This window comes from Mytilus galloprovincialis, chromosome 10 (genome assembly GCF_965363235.1).
Source record: "Mytilus galloprovincialis chromosome 10, xbMytGall1.hap1.1, whole genome shotgun sequence".
In the NCBI taxonomy this organism is placed as follows: Eukaryota; Metazoa; Mollusca; class Bivalvia; order Mytilida; family Mytilidae; genus Mytilus; species Mytilus galloprovincialis.
The window spans coordinates 79555180-79573275 of NC_134847.1; the positions used below are offsets into that span (position 1 = coordinate 79555180).

Genomic DNA, 18096 nt, shown 5'->3' on the forward strand with positions numbered 1-18096 from the left:
ATGACAAAGTACCAGGGGAAATGTCTGATAAAATATATTCTTCTGTATAGTTACTTATCTTCTATTTAAAATGTAATTTTAGAATGACCTAAGTATTTTAATGTCAGGGTGGTTGTTATCTAACCACCTGCTGATTGTCATTCTTAATGAATATAAATGTATGTAAGGCTAAACTTATAGTGATTAAAATGTTTGTTTAAATTGGAACAAAAATGATATATATCATATAAAAATCCCACTGAAAGATTAGTTATATAAAGAATGTCTCCTTAGTTAAAAAAAAAAACTTTGAGGAAAAATACATATACTAGGGTGGATAATTTACTAGATTAAAGAATTTCAGATATGTGAAGGATTTTGTTGTCTCTTTGACACAATCCCCAATTCCTAAATTTTAAAAGTTGGAAAAAAATCTGAATTTGTAGTAATTCATAAACTGCATCAGCTGTCACAATGGCATATGACATATACCAGAAGTACAGTGCACTTGACATATCATATTTGTAAGTGAACCTGATATTTAGACATCAGGTGCTAAGGATAAAAAACCACAAATGGAATGTTGTTATAACAGACATGCAAATTTTGCCTAACCTTATAAAAACAGAATTGTAGATTTTAATTTGAACTTAAAGTTTTATGGACAGACATACTCATATTACAATGATGAATAAGAAAAACGATACACCAAAGTTGACTTAAAAAGAAATTGAAAATTTGATAAATTGAGCTCACTTACCCATAAACCACATTTTATAATCAAAGACTTTATTATTTATGTCAACTTTATAAAACCAAAGTTTTAATGAGGAATGTGAAAAAAAGAAAATGTTGAGATATTCAAAGTTTATGATAATTTTATTGGGTAAAAAAGTTTCATCTGAAAATACTGTAGAACCAATTTTGTTTTAATTAGAAGAAATTAAACATCTTTAAGACAGAAAATTTAGAAAGAATTAATTTTGCAAATACATAGCTGTAAGATTTCGAAATATTTTGGGTAAAATTAGAAGAAAAAAAAATAAAGTCTATAAATGTGAACATAGATAGGAAAATTAAATTAATTAAAATGGTTGACAACTTGTGTAATCCTTATCCACTAGCCTACTTTTTTTGTACATTTAATTGATGGTTAAGTATACCCTTATGCAAGTCTCTTTGTTCCTTATAAATAAGATACTGAGTCTTTAAGGGGACATCAGCTTAATTAACTTAATATTGAATATATCAATGTGAATTTTAAACATTAAATAGAAGGTCGATGAAGTTTATAATAAATCTATTTCTAATCTTCCTGTTTGAAAAAGGTGAAAACACTTGTTAGCAATACTGTTAAAATCTATTGACAAGTTATTCATGAGTAGATCTTTTTTAGGCCGATCACACAATATACCCCCAAAACTTGTCATTTCTCAGATCACATACTTCAAAAGAATGCAGTGACTGAGGTCGAATACCTGAATTGTAACAGTGCATATAGATAGAATAATCTTGTTAAGTGTCAACAGTTTGTCAAATAGGATTTAGGTATTACAAAGAAAGCAGGGAGTCTTAAAAACTTAACCTCAGAATGGATAGAAAAAGGAGAAATTTATATTTCGTACATCAGTGGTACATTTCTCCTGGACTGTAAAATCTATATGTTAATGTGTTGGTCACCCACAATATATCATGAGTCATATGAATAGTTGATTTATATAACCTTTCTTCACACCAATGGACCCTCCAAGTTGTATATATATGTTAGACACAAAATTTAGTCTTCTAGATTGTTATATAGTTTTTTTGTGAGAATTAAATGAAATTCTACAAGCTAGAAAAGTTTATAAGTATTGTAAAACCTAAAATCAGTCTGAAGTTCTGAATGATAACCTGTTGTGCATAAGTTACATAATTTTATAAAAAGTTTTGGACTACTGTTTATCTTTACTAAACCTAGAATTCATTAGCCTAATTTTATATAAAATGGATCATTCAGACTTTTTGAATACTCCATAACCCAGTTATAAATAAAAGTAGATGAGGGTAATATATGTTAATGAAAAAATAGGTCAACAACACAACAATAAAACACAAAAAAACACCAAGAACTGATCTTATATTAAGTCTTTAAGGATGACAACTTTAAACAGCTATTCATTGCTATGTATTATCATTATGTACTATAATTATTGCACTTTTAATATCAAGAGCTGTAAAATTTAGGGACATGGTGGGATAATGGCCTTAAAACATATGCAACATTAGTTTTTTTAATTGAAATTGTTTCTTAATTTTTGTTTTGACTTTAAACTTGCTGCAAGATATTTCACAGGGAATTCTACTTTTTGAGTATGAAAGGAAAATTATCACAGTTTGTTTCATAACCTGACCCAGTTTGTAAGTGCAGTTGTTACCTGGGCATATTAATTACTGTAAATAAGAAAAAAATCCCAATGATATGAACTAGTAAGCAAAACTTCAAATAAAACAAAACATTTAAAACAGCATGTCAAATTTCGATTAAAAGCTGATTATAGAATAACTGATGTGGACTATTAGCTATTAAAAGTACAAGATTGTTATCGTTCAAATCTGATAAATGATTCAAGTCATTTTAAAAATACATTATAAATGATATCTGATTGAATGTTCATAGTGGAAGATTGTTTGATTGAAATCAAGAATCAGAACCTGAACTATCTTAAATTTACTATTCTGACATATATTGATTGTTATGTGAGTTTTTGATAGATTTTATTTTCAGAGGAGTAGAGTTACTTCCCCTTATTAAACATGTTTTTTAAAACATGGTTTAAAGTGTGAATCAATCCTTACTGCCAAGGAAAAAACCTTGCTTATTCTATGAATGCTTGTGCAAATTATCTGCAGGATGAAACATAAACTTTTAATTTTAAATATTTGAGGTCAAAGGTTAAGCTGAGATCAGAGGTCTAGGACAATATCAGGTTAATATGATGTAGACCAAATATATTAGTTAATCTTCATCAGACAGTGTAATTAGTCATCCTCAATTGACATTAAGCTCTTTATTGTTTAAGACCAGAGGTCAATATAATCATAATACAGGCTGAATAGTATATCAAACTTAAAAAATAATTACATTGATGATGATCCTGAGACAAATGATTTTTTGTTAGATTAATTGAAGTTTGGGGTTCAGGTCATTTCCATATAAACTCATCATAGATACCAGGAATAAAATTTAATATTTACTCCAGATGCACGTTTCTTCTACAAAAGACTCATCAGTGATACTCGAATCAAAAATGTTATAAAAGGCCAAATAAAGTACGAAGTTGAAGAGAATTAAGGACCAAAAATTATAGCTTTACAATATCCCTGTTGTAAACTTTGGTATAATAATTCCCCAGAGAAGAGCAACATACTTATACTGATTTTAAGATTTAGGAGGCTCTATTCACAAAATATCATACACTGTACAACAAAAATTGATCATAAGTTATACCTACCGGTAAATGTGCATAATTCAAAAGTGTTTTTTCTTAGAAGATTTTTGGGAGATTGATTGCAAAGCCAAATGAAAAAGATTATTTCCAGACAAAAACTTCAAGAGAATATAAGGGTTCAATTTGTAAAATGAGTATGATAAGCCCAGGGGGGGGGGGGGTTTACTTCCTTTATTTTTAGTGGTATGAGTATGATAAGCCCAGGGGGGGGGTTACTTCCTTTATTTTTAGTGGTCTGAGTATGATAAGCCCAGGGGGGGGGGGCTACTTCCTTAATTTTTAGTGGTATGAGTGTGCCGCAAAACAGGGTCCCTTTTTCATGCCCTGCTGGTTAGAACAGGGTCCCTTTTTCATGTCCTGCTGTTAGAACAGGGTCCCTTTTTCATGTCCTGTTGGTTAGAACAGGGTCCCTTTTTCATGTCCTGCTGGTTAGAACAGGGTCGCTTTTTCATGCCTTGCTGGTTAGAACAGGGTCTTTTTTTTAAACAAAGTAGTATTTGTGTAGAATAGGATGGCTTATTTAACTGTTTAAGATACAGTCTAGAACTGCATCTATTTTGTACAGTCTAGAACAGGGTATACATTTTCTGAGCGTGTATAGAACAGAGTATGTTTTTCAATATTTTTGTTTAGAACAGGGTATGTTTTTCAATATTTTTGTTAAGAACAGGGTATGTTTTTCAATATTTTTGTTTAGAACAGAGTATGTTTTTCAATATTTTTGTTTAGAACAGGGTATGTTTTTCAATATTTTTGTTTAGAACAGGGTATGTTTTTCAATATTTTTGTTTAGAACAGGGTATGTTTTTCAATGTTTTCTGGTTAGAACAGGGTATGATTTGTCAAGTTCTGTTGGCACAGTTATACCCGAAAGGATAGTCAGTAACCCCCTGGGATGATAAGACTCTTATTGCATTTAGGGTTTGACTTTGAATAATAATATTCTGATGATTGATTATAAGGGTAATTAAATTTGGTCAACAATCAAACTGATAACTGATTGTAAAATTTCATAATCCATTGAAGGCAGTTATAAATAAGTACTTTGAAAGGTTTGAAGATATGAATTAATGTCCTGAAAAGCTTGGAGCCCACTCTAATTGATACTGTATGCATGTAGAACGGGGTTTACAGATATGCTATAAAGATGTTTTTGTTGCATAATTAGGGAACCTTAAAATATCAGTTTCCATTTGTAAAGTTTTAGCATGTATGTAGAATCCTGTCTTGGCTCTTTAAAAAATCAACTGATTACATAATTAGGTGTAAAGCGATTTGGCATAACCAATTGATAACCAATTACCATTTGCAATTTTTTACTGATTTAACTTTGAAGTAAGAGCTATTGTAATTTGCCACATTAGAAAAAAGTCATTAACGATAAGGGGGTTCATGGTTTGCCAATTTTGGTGACCTTGTTGAAATGTATATACATGTATGAGATAACAGCTAGGTGAGATGTGTTAGAATCTTCTTGTAAATAACACCAAGTTTTCATCATTGAAGATAAAACTGTTTGATTTGTTTCATCATACAAAATGTTTGGTACATGTATGGCTAGTTTCTGAAGAAGTTCATATTTATGAGATAGTCATTTTTCTTGAATTGCTTTAATTACTAAAAGATCATGAAAATTTATACATTTTAAAATCTGACATATGACTGAATTCATTTCTTGAGACTAAAAGTCGAAATATGAATAATAAATAAACATTTAACAGACCAGTATTGACTTAAATAATGTTGGTCAACTTGTGGTCATCTTTCTAGGTCAAGAGTCGTTCAACTCCTTCACACTGTGACAGTGAACTTCTACTTTATTATATAGAGATCAATAGAAAAAGTAAAGGATGGCCAGTGGTGGATCCAGAACTTTTCCTAAGGGGGGCCCGCTGACTGACCTAAAGGGGGGCCTGCTCCAGTCATGCTTCAATGATTCCCTATAAAATCAACCAAATTTTTCCCACGAAAGGGGGGGGGGGCCTGGGCCTCCCAGGGCCTCCCCCCCCTGGATCCGCCTATGATGGCAGTAAGTTTTGGGACAGACATTGAATGTTAGTTAAAAATATTTTGTATACCAGTACTGTTTATCTGGAAATCTCCTGACTTGAAATTTGATATATATATTTTAACCATATATAAAGTTATATTCCAAACCATGTTATGATGGTTAAGGACTTGCTTCAGATATAAAAGCACGGTACAGTTAGATTATTCAGCAAAAAAAGGAAAATTGTGTACACTGAAAATTATTTTGCTGTTACAAAGTGTAGTAGTATATGTTGAATTATCAGGTGAAATCATCCAGGGGCGGATGTAGCCATTTTCAAAAGAGGGGTTCCAAACCCAGGCTAAAGGGGGATAGGGTTCCAACTATATGTCTCCATTCAAATGCATTGATCGTCCAAAAAAAGGGGGGTGTTCCAACCTCTGAAACCCCTCTGTGATCTGCCATTGTTGTCTTCTTCATTGATGATAATAAAATTAAGTCAACACTTGATTAGTAACTGTAATGTACTGAGTAGATAAATATATGTAAGTAAAGATAAGAAATATTGTACATTATTAAAAGTATAAAAATCTATTCTTTTTTTTCAGACTACAATGTACTGTCAAATGTGAGAAGATACAATTCAACTGGAATAGTAAAACTGCGGTCGAAAGGTTACAAGTTCAACAGTGATTGGACACCTTCAAAATTAAAATTAAGAAATGGAAGACGTTTCATCAAAACATATAGGAATCAGTTAACATATTATTTCTCTGGGAATATTTCTCTAGTGAATATAGATGTACCTATTTTAAGTGTTTTTCATCGTAAGAAGGAATTACCGTTCTTAGAAGTTATTGTAAATATTAACAAAGACAAATTAGTCTTTAGATATCAAGGAAAAGTGTCATTCCAAAGAATAGAAACTCCACTCCATTCTGGAGGAAAAAGTGCTTTAAATTTATTAATTTATTATAATAGTACACATGTGACTTTTAATTGTAATTGTGTTCTTAGTACTGTAAAACTTCGACAACCTGTGGCAAGATTTTCCCACAATGCAATCATCTTTCTTCAGAATCGTAAAAGCTCACAGAAATTTCAGGTTTGTAATTTAATATAACAATTGTTGTAGTACATAGAACTCTCGTTACACTGTCTGTTGAGAAAGTGAAATACAGGAACCTATTTCCCACATTTCTATTGCTTGAAAGGGAACAAAATTATTGTTCTCACGCTGTTGTTTGATAATAGTCAGTTGGAGTTTACTTTGTATTATATAATTTATGTATTCAATGTAATAAGTAATATCTTTGTAATTTATTTTAAAGTGTTGTTGTTAACTGCTTTCAGAAGTAATATTTTTGTGGAATCTCAGATTCATATTTTAAGTATGAACTGTGTTTATGTTGTATTCACAAGTTACCTTGCCAAATAGCTTTTACACTGCCTATTCTTTTAAACATTTGCAAGATTGCTTTTATTCTGTAATATGAAAATATAGATTTAGAAGAAAAGAAAATGTCATACCTGTCAACTGACCCGGATTCTGCGGGTGTGACCCGAGATTTTCACAATTCTGAGGGATCACCCGGATCACCCGCCGGGTCATTGAAATAACCCGGGAATTCCGAAAATGACCCGATTTCACCCGTATTTCTTAGCCTTGATAGATTTAGAAGAAAAGAAAATGTTATGCAATTGTAAACATTTTTGCATGTTTAGGACAAAACATAATACATCATTTTATAGATTTTGAAATAGAACATTGGAATTACAATACATTTAAATATATGGTGAATTGTTAATGCATAGGGTGAACACATAGAAAGGTTAGATATTTGGCAGATAGTGAAAGGTGGCGCCCTCTTTACATGGATGTTTTACTTTAATGCATCTGTAACAAAATAGGCTGTGTAGTTGCTAAAATCATAATGAAGAAATCAACACCATGAAGGCTTTTAGATTTGTCTCTATTAAAATTTCGGAAACCATAACACCACATTGGTTTATTGCAGCATGATGTCAAATTATATGAAGATAATTTATAGTGAGACCTTAAAGTAGACTTTTTTCATATTACTAACTTTTGACTCCATGAGTTAATATTTATTTTTGATATACAGTTTGTCTAAGACACCTTTCAGCATTAACTGCCATAACTATAAGTTCTTTTAAATAGAATACTGTAAATTCAGAAATTATTGTGAGGTTTTTATTATTGCGAAAAATGCGACAGGGTTATAGTCACAATAATTTAAACTCACATTTTGAAATTTTTTACATGAATTAAACAGGATTTTTCTCAATATCGCAAAAATTAAAATCGCATTTAAATCCAAAATGACGATATTGCAATAATAAATGCATGCATTAATTTCTGAATTTACAGTAGACTATTTTCATATTACCCACTTTTGACTCCAGAGTATATAAGTTTTTCGTTAGATTACTTACTCTGTAGATTGTTAAGCCATGTACCTTCAGTCATGGTTCATTGATTTTAATTTCAACATTTGCATTATCAAAATTACAAAAAAAGCGAGTCATAAATCTGTGAGAACAGTTAATACTTCTTTTAGTTTCTCTCACTTTGCCGAGTACCAGGAACATTCTACCACAAGGTAGGTAACCTGTCAAAAATTATTTACTCCAGAGTCAAAAGTTGGTGACTTGAAAAAAGTCTATTCAACATTGAGAGAACTCACAGTTTTGGCAACTAATCTTGATAGTTTAGATATCTTAAGCACACTGTATAAAGTAAATATTGGATATGATCTTTGACTCACCTGTAATATTTCAAGCTCATATGGGAGGCCTGAAGATGTCAAACTGCTAGAAAAAATAATACTGAAAAAAGAAAATATTATAGCACCTTGTTATGATTGAAAAAAATGTTAGTGTCTTGAAAAAGAAGTTTAGACAGATTTGTATAACACAAATAATCATGTCTCTTTTAGATATGACAAGATATAGAAGATGAATAGAAACCACAGACGTCAAAGAAAATAAATATTATTTTGTTCAAAAGGGAATCGAAACAAAACTGATAGATTATAAATTCCTTAATGACATCTGAGTGAAAAAAAAACCAACAGAATATTTATATATTTATAAGACAACTAAACATACTGTACTTTGATAATGCTATGAAGGAAATGTTTTATTTTTATTTCAGGGAGAAGTGCGACAATCAAAAGTCTATAGTTATAAAAGAAAGCACAAATTCAAATGTCCTGAACAAAGTACGTAAATTCAATAGAATTTAGACAGCAGTGGCGGATCCAGGGGAAGGGTTCGGGGGTTGGAACCCCATATTTTTGGACGAATGGGGACATTATTATAGTTGACACCCCCCCCCTTTTTTGTCTTGGGTTGGGAAACCCCCTTTTTAAAATGGCAGGATCCGCCCCTGAACAGTCAGTCCTAACTCAATTAAAAGTTGACCTCATACAGTCAGGCTGCCAATAAAGACTAAAAAGAAATTGATGGGTGTTTCATGTGCAGTAGCAAATATTACATACATATTCAGGACACAAATCCCATCTCACCTGGACATATTATTCTGAATCAAATCTTTTTTTGATCTTGCTTCAAAATTTTGTTTCCATAACAGCTAAGAAATTATCCATTAACAGTTTAACAAATTTAGATAATTTAGGGAGGGGGTCGTATAGCAATTAATCTTTATTCCATGGAAAAGCTTCAATGAAATGAAATATAATTTTAAGAATGAATCAAAGTACTGAAGTACTGAACATCAGAGGACCTCAAGTTGTGTTGAATTATTGATAAATGACAGGTGTTTATATTATACCTACCAGACAGATATGTTCACCATACAATATAGTACAAATATTAAATATAATTTGCTATCATACCCGAGATACTGACTTGAACTAGGAAACTTAACTTTGTGAATTATCAATGATTACTTGGTCAAATGAGAACTGTTAGATTGGCATTATGACCATATAGTTGCACACATACAAAAATCGCTAACATATAACTTATAATAGAGAATCAACATAGCAAACAATTCTTCGAGTAGCTATATAGTCACTCACTGAACTATGAAAAAGAGGTTCAAGACAATCATATCAAAACAGATAAATTGTAATATTGTGGCTAATTAAAAAATAAAGTGGGGAAAAATACATTGTTTTGGCGAAAGAGGTGGCGAAAAAAATAATTGACCCAGGGGAAACCCTGGGGCTAAAGATACCAGATGAACAGCAAACTCATAAACATGATAAATGGAAAATAAACTTACAATTTCATGACTAAAACTGAAAAAGACATGCATACAAATAAAAGTACACTAGAAACAACATAGAAAACTAAAGACTGAGCAACACGAACCCCACCAAAACAGGTGATCTCAGGTGCTCCGGATTGGTAAGCAGATCCTGCTCTACAAATGGCATTTATTAACAATGTTTGTACATGTAGTATCAAGGTCTTTTTTCTGAAACATTTAGCTTTTGGATCAATTGCTAATTAAATGGATGTTAACACAGCAAGATTACTATCCCTTATTCTAGATTTTTGTTGCAGTCAACACAAACTCTTTAAATGTTCATAAATAGCTTCACTGAGTTACATAATGTATCTTGGTTTTATTGTAACACAGTCAATCATTTATCCATTATATTTTTTTTTAAATCAGCAGCTATACATGTATATTGTAGGTTCTGTTTTCTAATTATTAAATGGTTCATTGTAAATATTACAATGTATTATATGTAGATAGCCATTTGCTAATGATGATATTTTTGTTATTTGAATATCACATTTGGATAGTTTTTCAACTGTTAGGTTTTTTTTACTTTGTTCTGGATTTAATACTTTGGATACCACTGGTATAGCAATGAGAACATTTTGCACTATACATATAGAACACAACTACCATATGAATGTGTCGGTCCTTTGTAAGAAACCTGTAAAACAGGCCTTGTAATTTTTTGGTGTATATCTTGATTTCCCGATTGTACATTGATGTGGCCATTAGTTTTCTTGTATATATTGTTTAACATTTGACATTTCATGGCTATTTCTAACTGATTTATGTATAGTTTTTTTCTGATTGTAAAAATGTTGTATGGTTATAAGCGTTATTTCTTTTTCATTATTTTGTCTAGAGCTGGTGTCTGATTTATACCAATCATACCTCCCTTTTCTTTTTTTATGAATAATGACAACAGTTTGGTTTTAATTTTCATTTATGTATGTACATGTAACAATATAAAACAGTATATATACATGTATAATCTCATTCATCATTAATATTTGTCATTGTCGGTATATATTTATCTTTAAGTTTAACAATGTACTGTGAAAGAGCTATCTTCTAACAGATACTTAGTATATAATGGTTATTGTGAAACCACTGATTCAAAGGACAAGTTTCACTTATTGCCCAAAATAGCCTAAACTATAAAACTCCAAAAAGTTCTCAATTTGGTTCGTAATTTGGGTCTATTTCAAAAGTCTTAACACTCAATAAATCAGTTCTTCTCATAAAAGTACATTTTATGTTTCAAATTTGTCAAAATGTGATGATTTTTGGGCAATTTTCAGACCTGAAAGCTTTAAGCCTTTAGGAATAAAGATTTGGCCGCTACCTACATGTACCATCCAAAATGTTTTGTAATCAAAAGAATCCAAATCTGATATATATAATTCATCAATATAAAAACTTTTTAGATCTTGGATGGCAGCCAAGTTTAATTATGCCAAAAACAATTAAAGTTTTACCATAGTTATCTGTTGTATAATTTTCACAATTATTCAATGGTTTTGTTGTGTCTGATTTTCGAATAGAAAAATAAAGATGGCAAGACCTGAACAATGCCGCCTAATTTTTTTAAGTAACATATGAACAACAGAGTCAGTGTGGAGCCACTAAGCTAAACTGCCCGCTTTGCACCAGCCAATATAAATGAATGCCTAGGGTGGGAATCGAACCCACATACACCAACTCTGTTGTCCCTATATTTTTTTTAAATATAGCGCTCATAGGTTTGTCTCAATAAAGATTTGCTTAGTTTGCTCATGCAGTATCCCAATATTGCTCTCAATAGTATAAATAGGCTCATGTGTGCTCAAATAACCATTTAGATTAGTCTCAATATTGATATATATCTAACTCAATTGAGTAGATCTAGCTCAAATTTTACTCAACATATAACTGATCATATATTTGCTCAATTTAAGATCTCATGGGTGCTCATAGATAAAGTTAACTGATTGTATTTCTCATAGATATAACTAATCATATTTGCTCAATTCAAGTTCTCATATGCATGTTTGTGTGAACAAATGTCTAATATAAGTTACTAAAATTTGACATGGATATGGTTACACATTTAAATTAAATAATGCTGTAGAGTATGATAAGCACAAGTATGTCATCAAATTATCATATAATTTTGGCGATACATGTCATGTATGGTCAAAATAATACAATACTACAAGCTAAGGAAGACTTAAAAAACAGGACAGTTAATCTATATTTATATCTCAAAACTGTAAGGTTTCTCCCAATATATCTATAGTAATTCAGTAAATGTGATTAACCCAAATACTGACATTTCAGTGTAAAGTAAGACTCTTGATTTTACGAGCAAGAGTCTTTATACACTCAAAAAGAGTCCAACTCTATTGGAAGAAGAAAAAGTCGAAGATTCTCTGAATATTATATAAACAATAAATTCAACCAATAATTATATATTAGAATTACTTACATAGACATAGTCAAAGTCATTACAAATTCCGCGTATTTTCCGGTCAAGGGACATATTCACATATACTAATTCAACAAACTAAGTCGGAGAAGGAGCGAAAATCAGAAACAGTATTTAAAAAAACAGAAAATAGTTCTGTGTGTGTGTCATAGTGATCAATCTACTTGTTATTTACGAAGAAAACAAATTTAACTCCAAAAATTGTTGAGATCTTTATAAAAACAAATTGTTGTTATAAAATATACACAAAAAGTAACCTTATCTTTAAAGGCCTTGCAGGTCCTTGTTACTCCTACCCAATCTGCTGGTATTTTCAAAATGGCTGCGGGGGACGTGACCTGATAATTTATTTTAATATTATGACAGATTAAATTTTCCTGGTTTTGCTACGTTAATATTATAGACAAATATGCTACAAACGGTTTAAAAAGATTACTCCAAATCAAATAATTGAAATATAATTACCTTTCTGTGTATAAATGTGTGAATTGATTTCCTCTCGATTTTCTACACGCTCGCTTTTGCCCTCTTGCGCACTCGTGGTATTCATCCGCAACAACAATTTTTCGACACGTCATTGGTATTGAAGATCGTTTGATTAATATACAAATATTTCTAACGACAAAACATTTTCATATTATAAATTTTGCATTAAGAAAAATTAAAAAAAAACTGAGTATCCATTGAAAACATGAATTTTAAAGAAGAAGTACGGAATTTTATTCTGCACTATATAGGTCCGCGGGTCTATAATGTCGGTTATCATTCCAAAACTAATTATATATGCACCTCTTTGATCTTTGAAAAGTAGGCGATGGCAATACACCCGAGGCCCCTCAGGGGCCTCTGATGTAAAAAGGAACATGTCAGTTATGAAATCAGACATATAGTTGGAAGGTATTAACCAGAAATCCAGTAATAAAACTCTATTGTATGCCAGAAACAGAAATATTAGTGAAAAGTTAAATTTGCTATCAAATTTGTATTTCTGGTTTATGTCATATTTTGTCAAAAATTAGAAAAATGTTATATCTGTGTTGAGAAATGAATGTTTAAGGGTCAGGAGTCGATTCTTGATTTCTGCACTGGTTTTCAATTATTCCAAATGACAGAAATTTGGGAATGAATGCAATAATTGGATAGAATCTGGTATTTTTCATGCTTCACAAAGGTTGGGTTTTAGATTTGCTTCTATGTGTCTGATTTCTTTCTGTCTGCTTTTTTATATTATTGCACAAAAGGAAATCAGAAAGTTTCTATAAAAATTAAAAGTCACTGTTTAGATTTTGATAACTTTATTTGAATGTAGCATTTCCTGAAAGTTTACTAGTTAAATTTCAATTCTAATTACAAAGTAAGGCAACAGCTTTTTGTCTTCATGCTATTGTGAGATTGCCATATTTGTAACTTCATTCTGAATTGGTAATAGTACAAAATTTGGATTCTTTTTCTGCTGTGATGAATTTCCTATGTTTGTATATCTGAGGTTTTTATAATTTCTCTAATATTAGAAACAAGTTCTATTTTGCATTTTTTCATGTTTTAAGATTGATTTAATTTAATAAAAAAGAAATTGGATTGAAAAAGGGTGTCTTATCAATGCAATTTCATTCTTTAGACTTTTCATCATCATTTTTATCAAATTTGGCCAGTTGCATTGAAAATTGGAATGAACCATTAGTTATATCCGAATTTAGTGAGAAAAATATCTGTTTTCCACAACATTTGGTAAACAAATATGATAATCCTAGGTCAGGCCTTCACACATTTGCTAAGAAATTGAATATAAACTGCATTACAAGTACACTATTCTTAAAAGTTTGTTCCAGTTATGAAATATAAAATTGAGAACTAAGCCTGTTAAATTGTAAACTGCTTGTATGGTATTTCAAATGAACTTCAAACAAATCCAAAGTATTTTTTTTTTTTAAATTTCCAGCACTTATGTGACTCAAATTACATCAAAGGAATCCGATTTCTGACAAAGTAATGTTTCACTTTATTAAAAAGTTAAATGATTACAAGGGCCTAGACAAGAGTTAATGTTTGATCCATTTATTGCATTATAAATATCATATTCACTCATCAAAGATTTTTCATTTTTGGAAATTTTCCTTCATCATCTATTGAACAATTAATATTAACCTAGGATTGGAGAAAGACCAACTATAACCAAAATCCGAAAATTTGCAATGTTTTCCTTTTAATTTTCATTTTCTGTAGCCATTGCAACAGAACTAGATATTACATTGGTACATTTTTTTTAGTTTCTGACTTGTGCAAACATTTAATTGATTTCAATTTAGGACTTAAACTGAGACAAATACTACTGTGAAGTTATTTTCAAAAATGAAATAAAACTAATTTGAACAATATTTTAAAGAATTAAAAAGAATAGGATACAATTAGAAGTTTGGATTTAATATTTTCTTTATGCCTCACCATACATTACACACACATCCATCATCTTATGTCTGTATTGTCTAAAAAAGATGCATTATAGAAATGTAACTCTTTTAAAACAAAATTGTGAAATTCTTAGAGTTGAGCTGATTTTCAGATGTTTTTGTATTAGCTAAAATAGATTGCACAGGAGAAACCACCTAGATATTTAAACACAGAGTTGACTATAATATAAATATTTACATGGTTCTTGCATGTGCTGTTTTTTCTTCATTCATCAATGCTTATCAAAACTTTACTGCAAGAAGTTAAGAATTGGTGCCAAATTGGCCTAAAATCGGATAACATTAAAAAATTTCTAATTAGCAGACTCAATTAAACACTGAAGCTATTTTCTTCAACCAAACATTGCTACTTTTTGTACAATATTATCTTTTCATGGATTATGCCATCCTAAAATGACATATATTTGATAGATAAAATGTCTCAAAACATAAATCATTATGACTCACATGTGCAGAGAACAGTCAGGACCATAGACCAAAAGCCCTAGTCCAATCAGATATTCGCACTAAAAAGGTATTTTGTGTACAAGATAATAGATAAAATAAGTGAAACTTCTATACTTTGTTTATTAAGTATAATCTGACATATATACAAAAACTTGAGCAACTTTTAATTTAGAGACGAATCCATATGAATATGAACTTAATTTTCACTTTTTTATGCCCCACCTATGCACATCATGTTTTTGATCTATGTGTGAGCTAGTCTGTCTGTTCTTCCATCTGTCCTTCTGTGTCTGTTTGTTTGTCTTCCCTGCTTCAGGTTAAATATTTTTGTTCAGGTAGTTTTTAAAGGCAGTGCTTTAAGGCCTGACTTTCAAGTCATGAGGTTCATCTTTTCATACGCAATCTATGCAGGGGGTCTTTTGGCCAGAAATAGATCCGGAAATGTTCGAATTTCTCCTCTTCTTTTTATGGTATGATATGGTTTTTGTTTCTTTCATTTACATTGGGGACTAAAGAAACGATCAGTGTGTATTGTTCGTTTTATAGAACTTGTTATTAATGTGTATTTTGCATTATAAGCAGTCAACCTGACTACAAACTATCATTATTTGTATTCCGTGTGGAAAGAGGTCGGGTCAATTTCGAGTGTTATCTGACATCTAAAGATTTTTTAATTAGTTCAGACGTTGATATAACAATGAAAAGTCGACTGAACATGATTAATATTGCATCTTCTATAATTCAAAGCGGAATTCGGTTTATAAACGAGAAACCGTAAAGCGTTTTCAATTTCGGTATTAGTTATGTATGTTGTCTACGTATTATCCTGGTTCCCGGTACTACGTTCCGGGTATTAGCTATTTGATATATCTGATGTGTAACATTACGATCAGGTACCAGCCAATCTACGTGTGTATGTGTACATGATTTCCCGCCAAAATGACCGACTTACAGCTATGGAAAAATAGTCCATAAACGTTCCGTATAATGATATGCAAATTCATAATTAATCGTAACTTTTTTTATCTTTATATAATAAATATAACAAAATGGATTCCACAAAATTGAAAATAGCATTATTTTACGAGGATTTCTAATATTTTTTTCACTTCCGGGCGCAGTAATACGTATGTTTTGAAGAAGCTCGAAGAAATTGTCAAAGTGAATTGAGAAGGAAACGGATAGATATACGTCCTTGCTATCAGGTAAAACAATTTAAATGTACAGAAAAAACACATTTACTTCACACAAATAGTACAGGCTTAAGCATTTTATTGTCTTATACACGACTGTAGTCTAGTGTTTAAACGACGGCGGTGACCTACAAGGTACGGGTCATACTGGGTCAAGTCTAAATATGTAAACATATCCACGTGCTATTAGGTAGAAAGCATCGTAATGCAATATCTACAATTTTTTCCTCCTTTATACATCGTTTAACCAGATATATTTCTCTTTCAAATACACTTAAACACGGGTTGTATTTACGTATCTTTTCTAGTGTTTTCTTGTCCTTATTAAAGTTCATTTGTTGATGTTTAAATATTTTTGAACGACTGAACACAGGAGTGAATGAATGCAACAATTATATATACTGAAGACTTGGGCTGTACAATGATAGTGTACGTATATCATACTGATAATTATTCTAGCAGTAATTATGTTAATTTAGGATGTAATGACAGGAATTCATGAGCTATGCCTCAGGCTTTCTGAAAAAATATCAATGACAATGTAAACAGGAACAAAACATTGACACGAATGATGCTCTCTTCTATGTTATAGTTATTTAGGTATGTGTGTTGCACAAGTTTCAAAAAAACTTAAGTTATAAAACTTTTTTTCAGGGCACAAACCCACTTTAAAGAGACTTGTCTACTGCCATACCCATCCTATTTTCATTCACCATTTGCAAGCAAGAGACTGAATGGTTTGCAAAATTAAAAATCAGGACGGTGTCCAATTAAACCAAAAGAACTAAACTGGATGAATATTGTAAGAGAAATCTAGAGGAAAGTTTTGATTTGTGAAATTGGTTTTCCTGAAAAGTCATTCATCCTAGCCTGCAGAAAGGAACTATAACTGTCCACCACCAACTGACGAGCTAATGTTGAGCTTCACATATGGAATTACTCAAATACCATCAATGTCTATGTTTTCAGCACAGATTTCACAAATTATGACACAGCTGTGCTTTTTTTTTATACCTGTTAAAGAGTTGTATACTAAATTTTATTTTTTTATCAATAAATATATCTTGTGTCATTTAAGAACTTGTATTTTGCCAAAAGATGCATACTAGTGAATGAAAGTGGTGCAGTTCATTTTGCTTTGGTATATAGAATTGAATTACAATTGTTCATGTTATTGGAATGCATATAAAAATAAGGAGATGTGGTACAATGTATATACATGATATTTAGTGAGTTTATCAAGCAAAAGTGAATAAGAAATAGGTATAAGCAGTTACAGGTACTACAGTCGATTCCACTTAATTGCATACCGCTTAATAGCATAATTCGGTTAATTGCATACTTTTCTCCTGCACAGAACCATTTCCCATTCATCTAATGTTAAATTGTACGGTTATATGCATAGCCCCTCAAGTGGCATTTCGGTTAATTGCATAGAAAATAATCGCCAGCTAGATATGCTTATTTAAAACTGACGAGATTTTTGACCGGAAACAGCAATTTGGTAAGTATATTTTTCTTGAATGCATCATATTTTTTTTATATTATTTCACATTTACTTCTGTGTTATTTAAATAAAGTTTTAAAACAGTTTCTTTCGTGTTTATATGATTATAAAAAAGGCCTCGATGTGTACACAGGTAAAGTTTCCCATATTCTATTTTAAGCCTCGAGGTCATAAAGATGTCAATCAGCTGATTGTTGTAAAAACACAACCATTCTAATTATGATCTTCTATCTCAAAAGGTGTTAATTATTGATTGCATTTCAAACATTGTTCAT

The 18096-nt window shown here is 30.9% G+C and overlaps 1 protein-coding gene and 1 long non-coding RNA gene across 4 annotated transcripts in view; both read left to right on the forward strand.

The window, feature by feature from the left end:
• The window catches only part of LOC143048505 (uncharacterized), a 155583-nt gene that overhangs the window by 15195 nt on the left and 122292 nt on the right, over positions 1–18096 (forward strand). For all 3 annotated transcript variants that reach the window (XM_076222195.1, XM_076222197.1, XM_076222196.1), the window contains exons 2-3: positions 6069–6565; positions 8639–8705. In XM_076222195.1, coding sequence (XP_076078310.1) covers positions 6069–6565; positions 8639–8705 — 564 coding nt within the window. The remainder of the gene's footprint in view (positions 1–6068; positions 6566–8638; positions 8706–18096) is intronic.
• LOC143048508 (uncharacterized) lies at positions 15459–17386 on the forward strand. The gene is made up of 2 exons (XR_012969871.1): positions 15459–16326; positions 16969–17386. It is a non-coding gene; the product is annotated as an uncharacterized LOC143048508 (long non-coding RNA).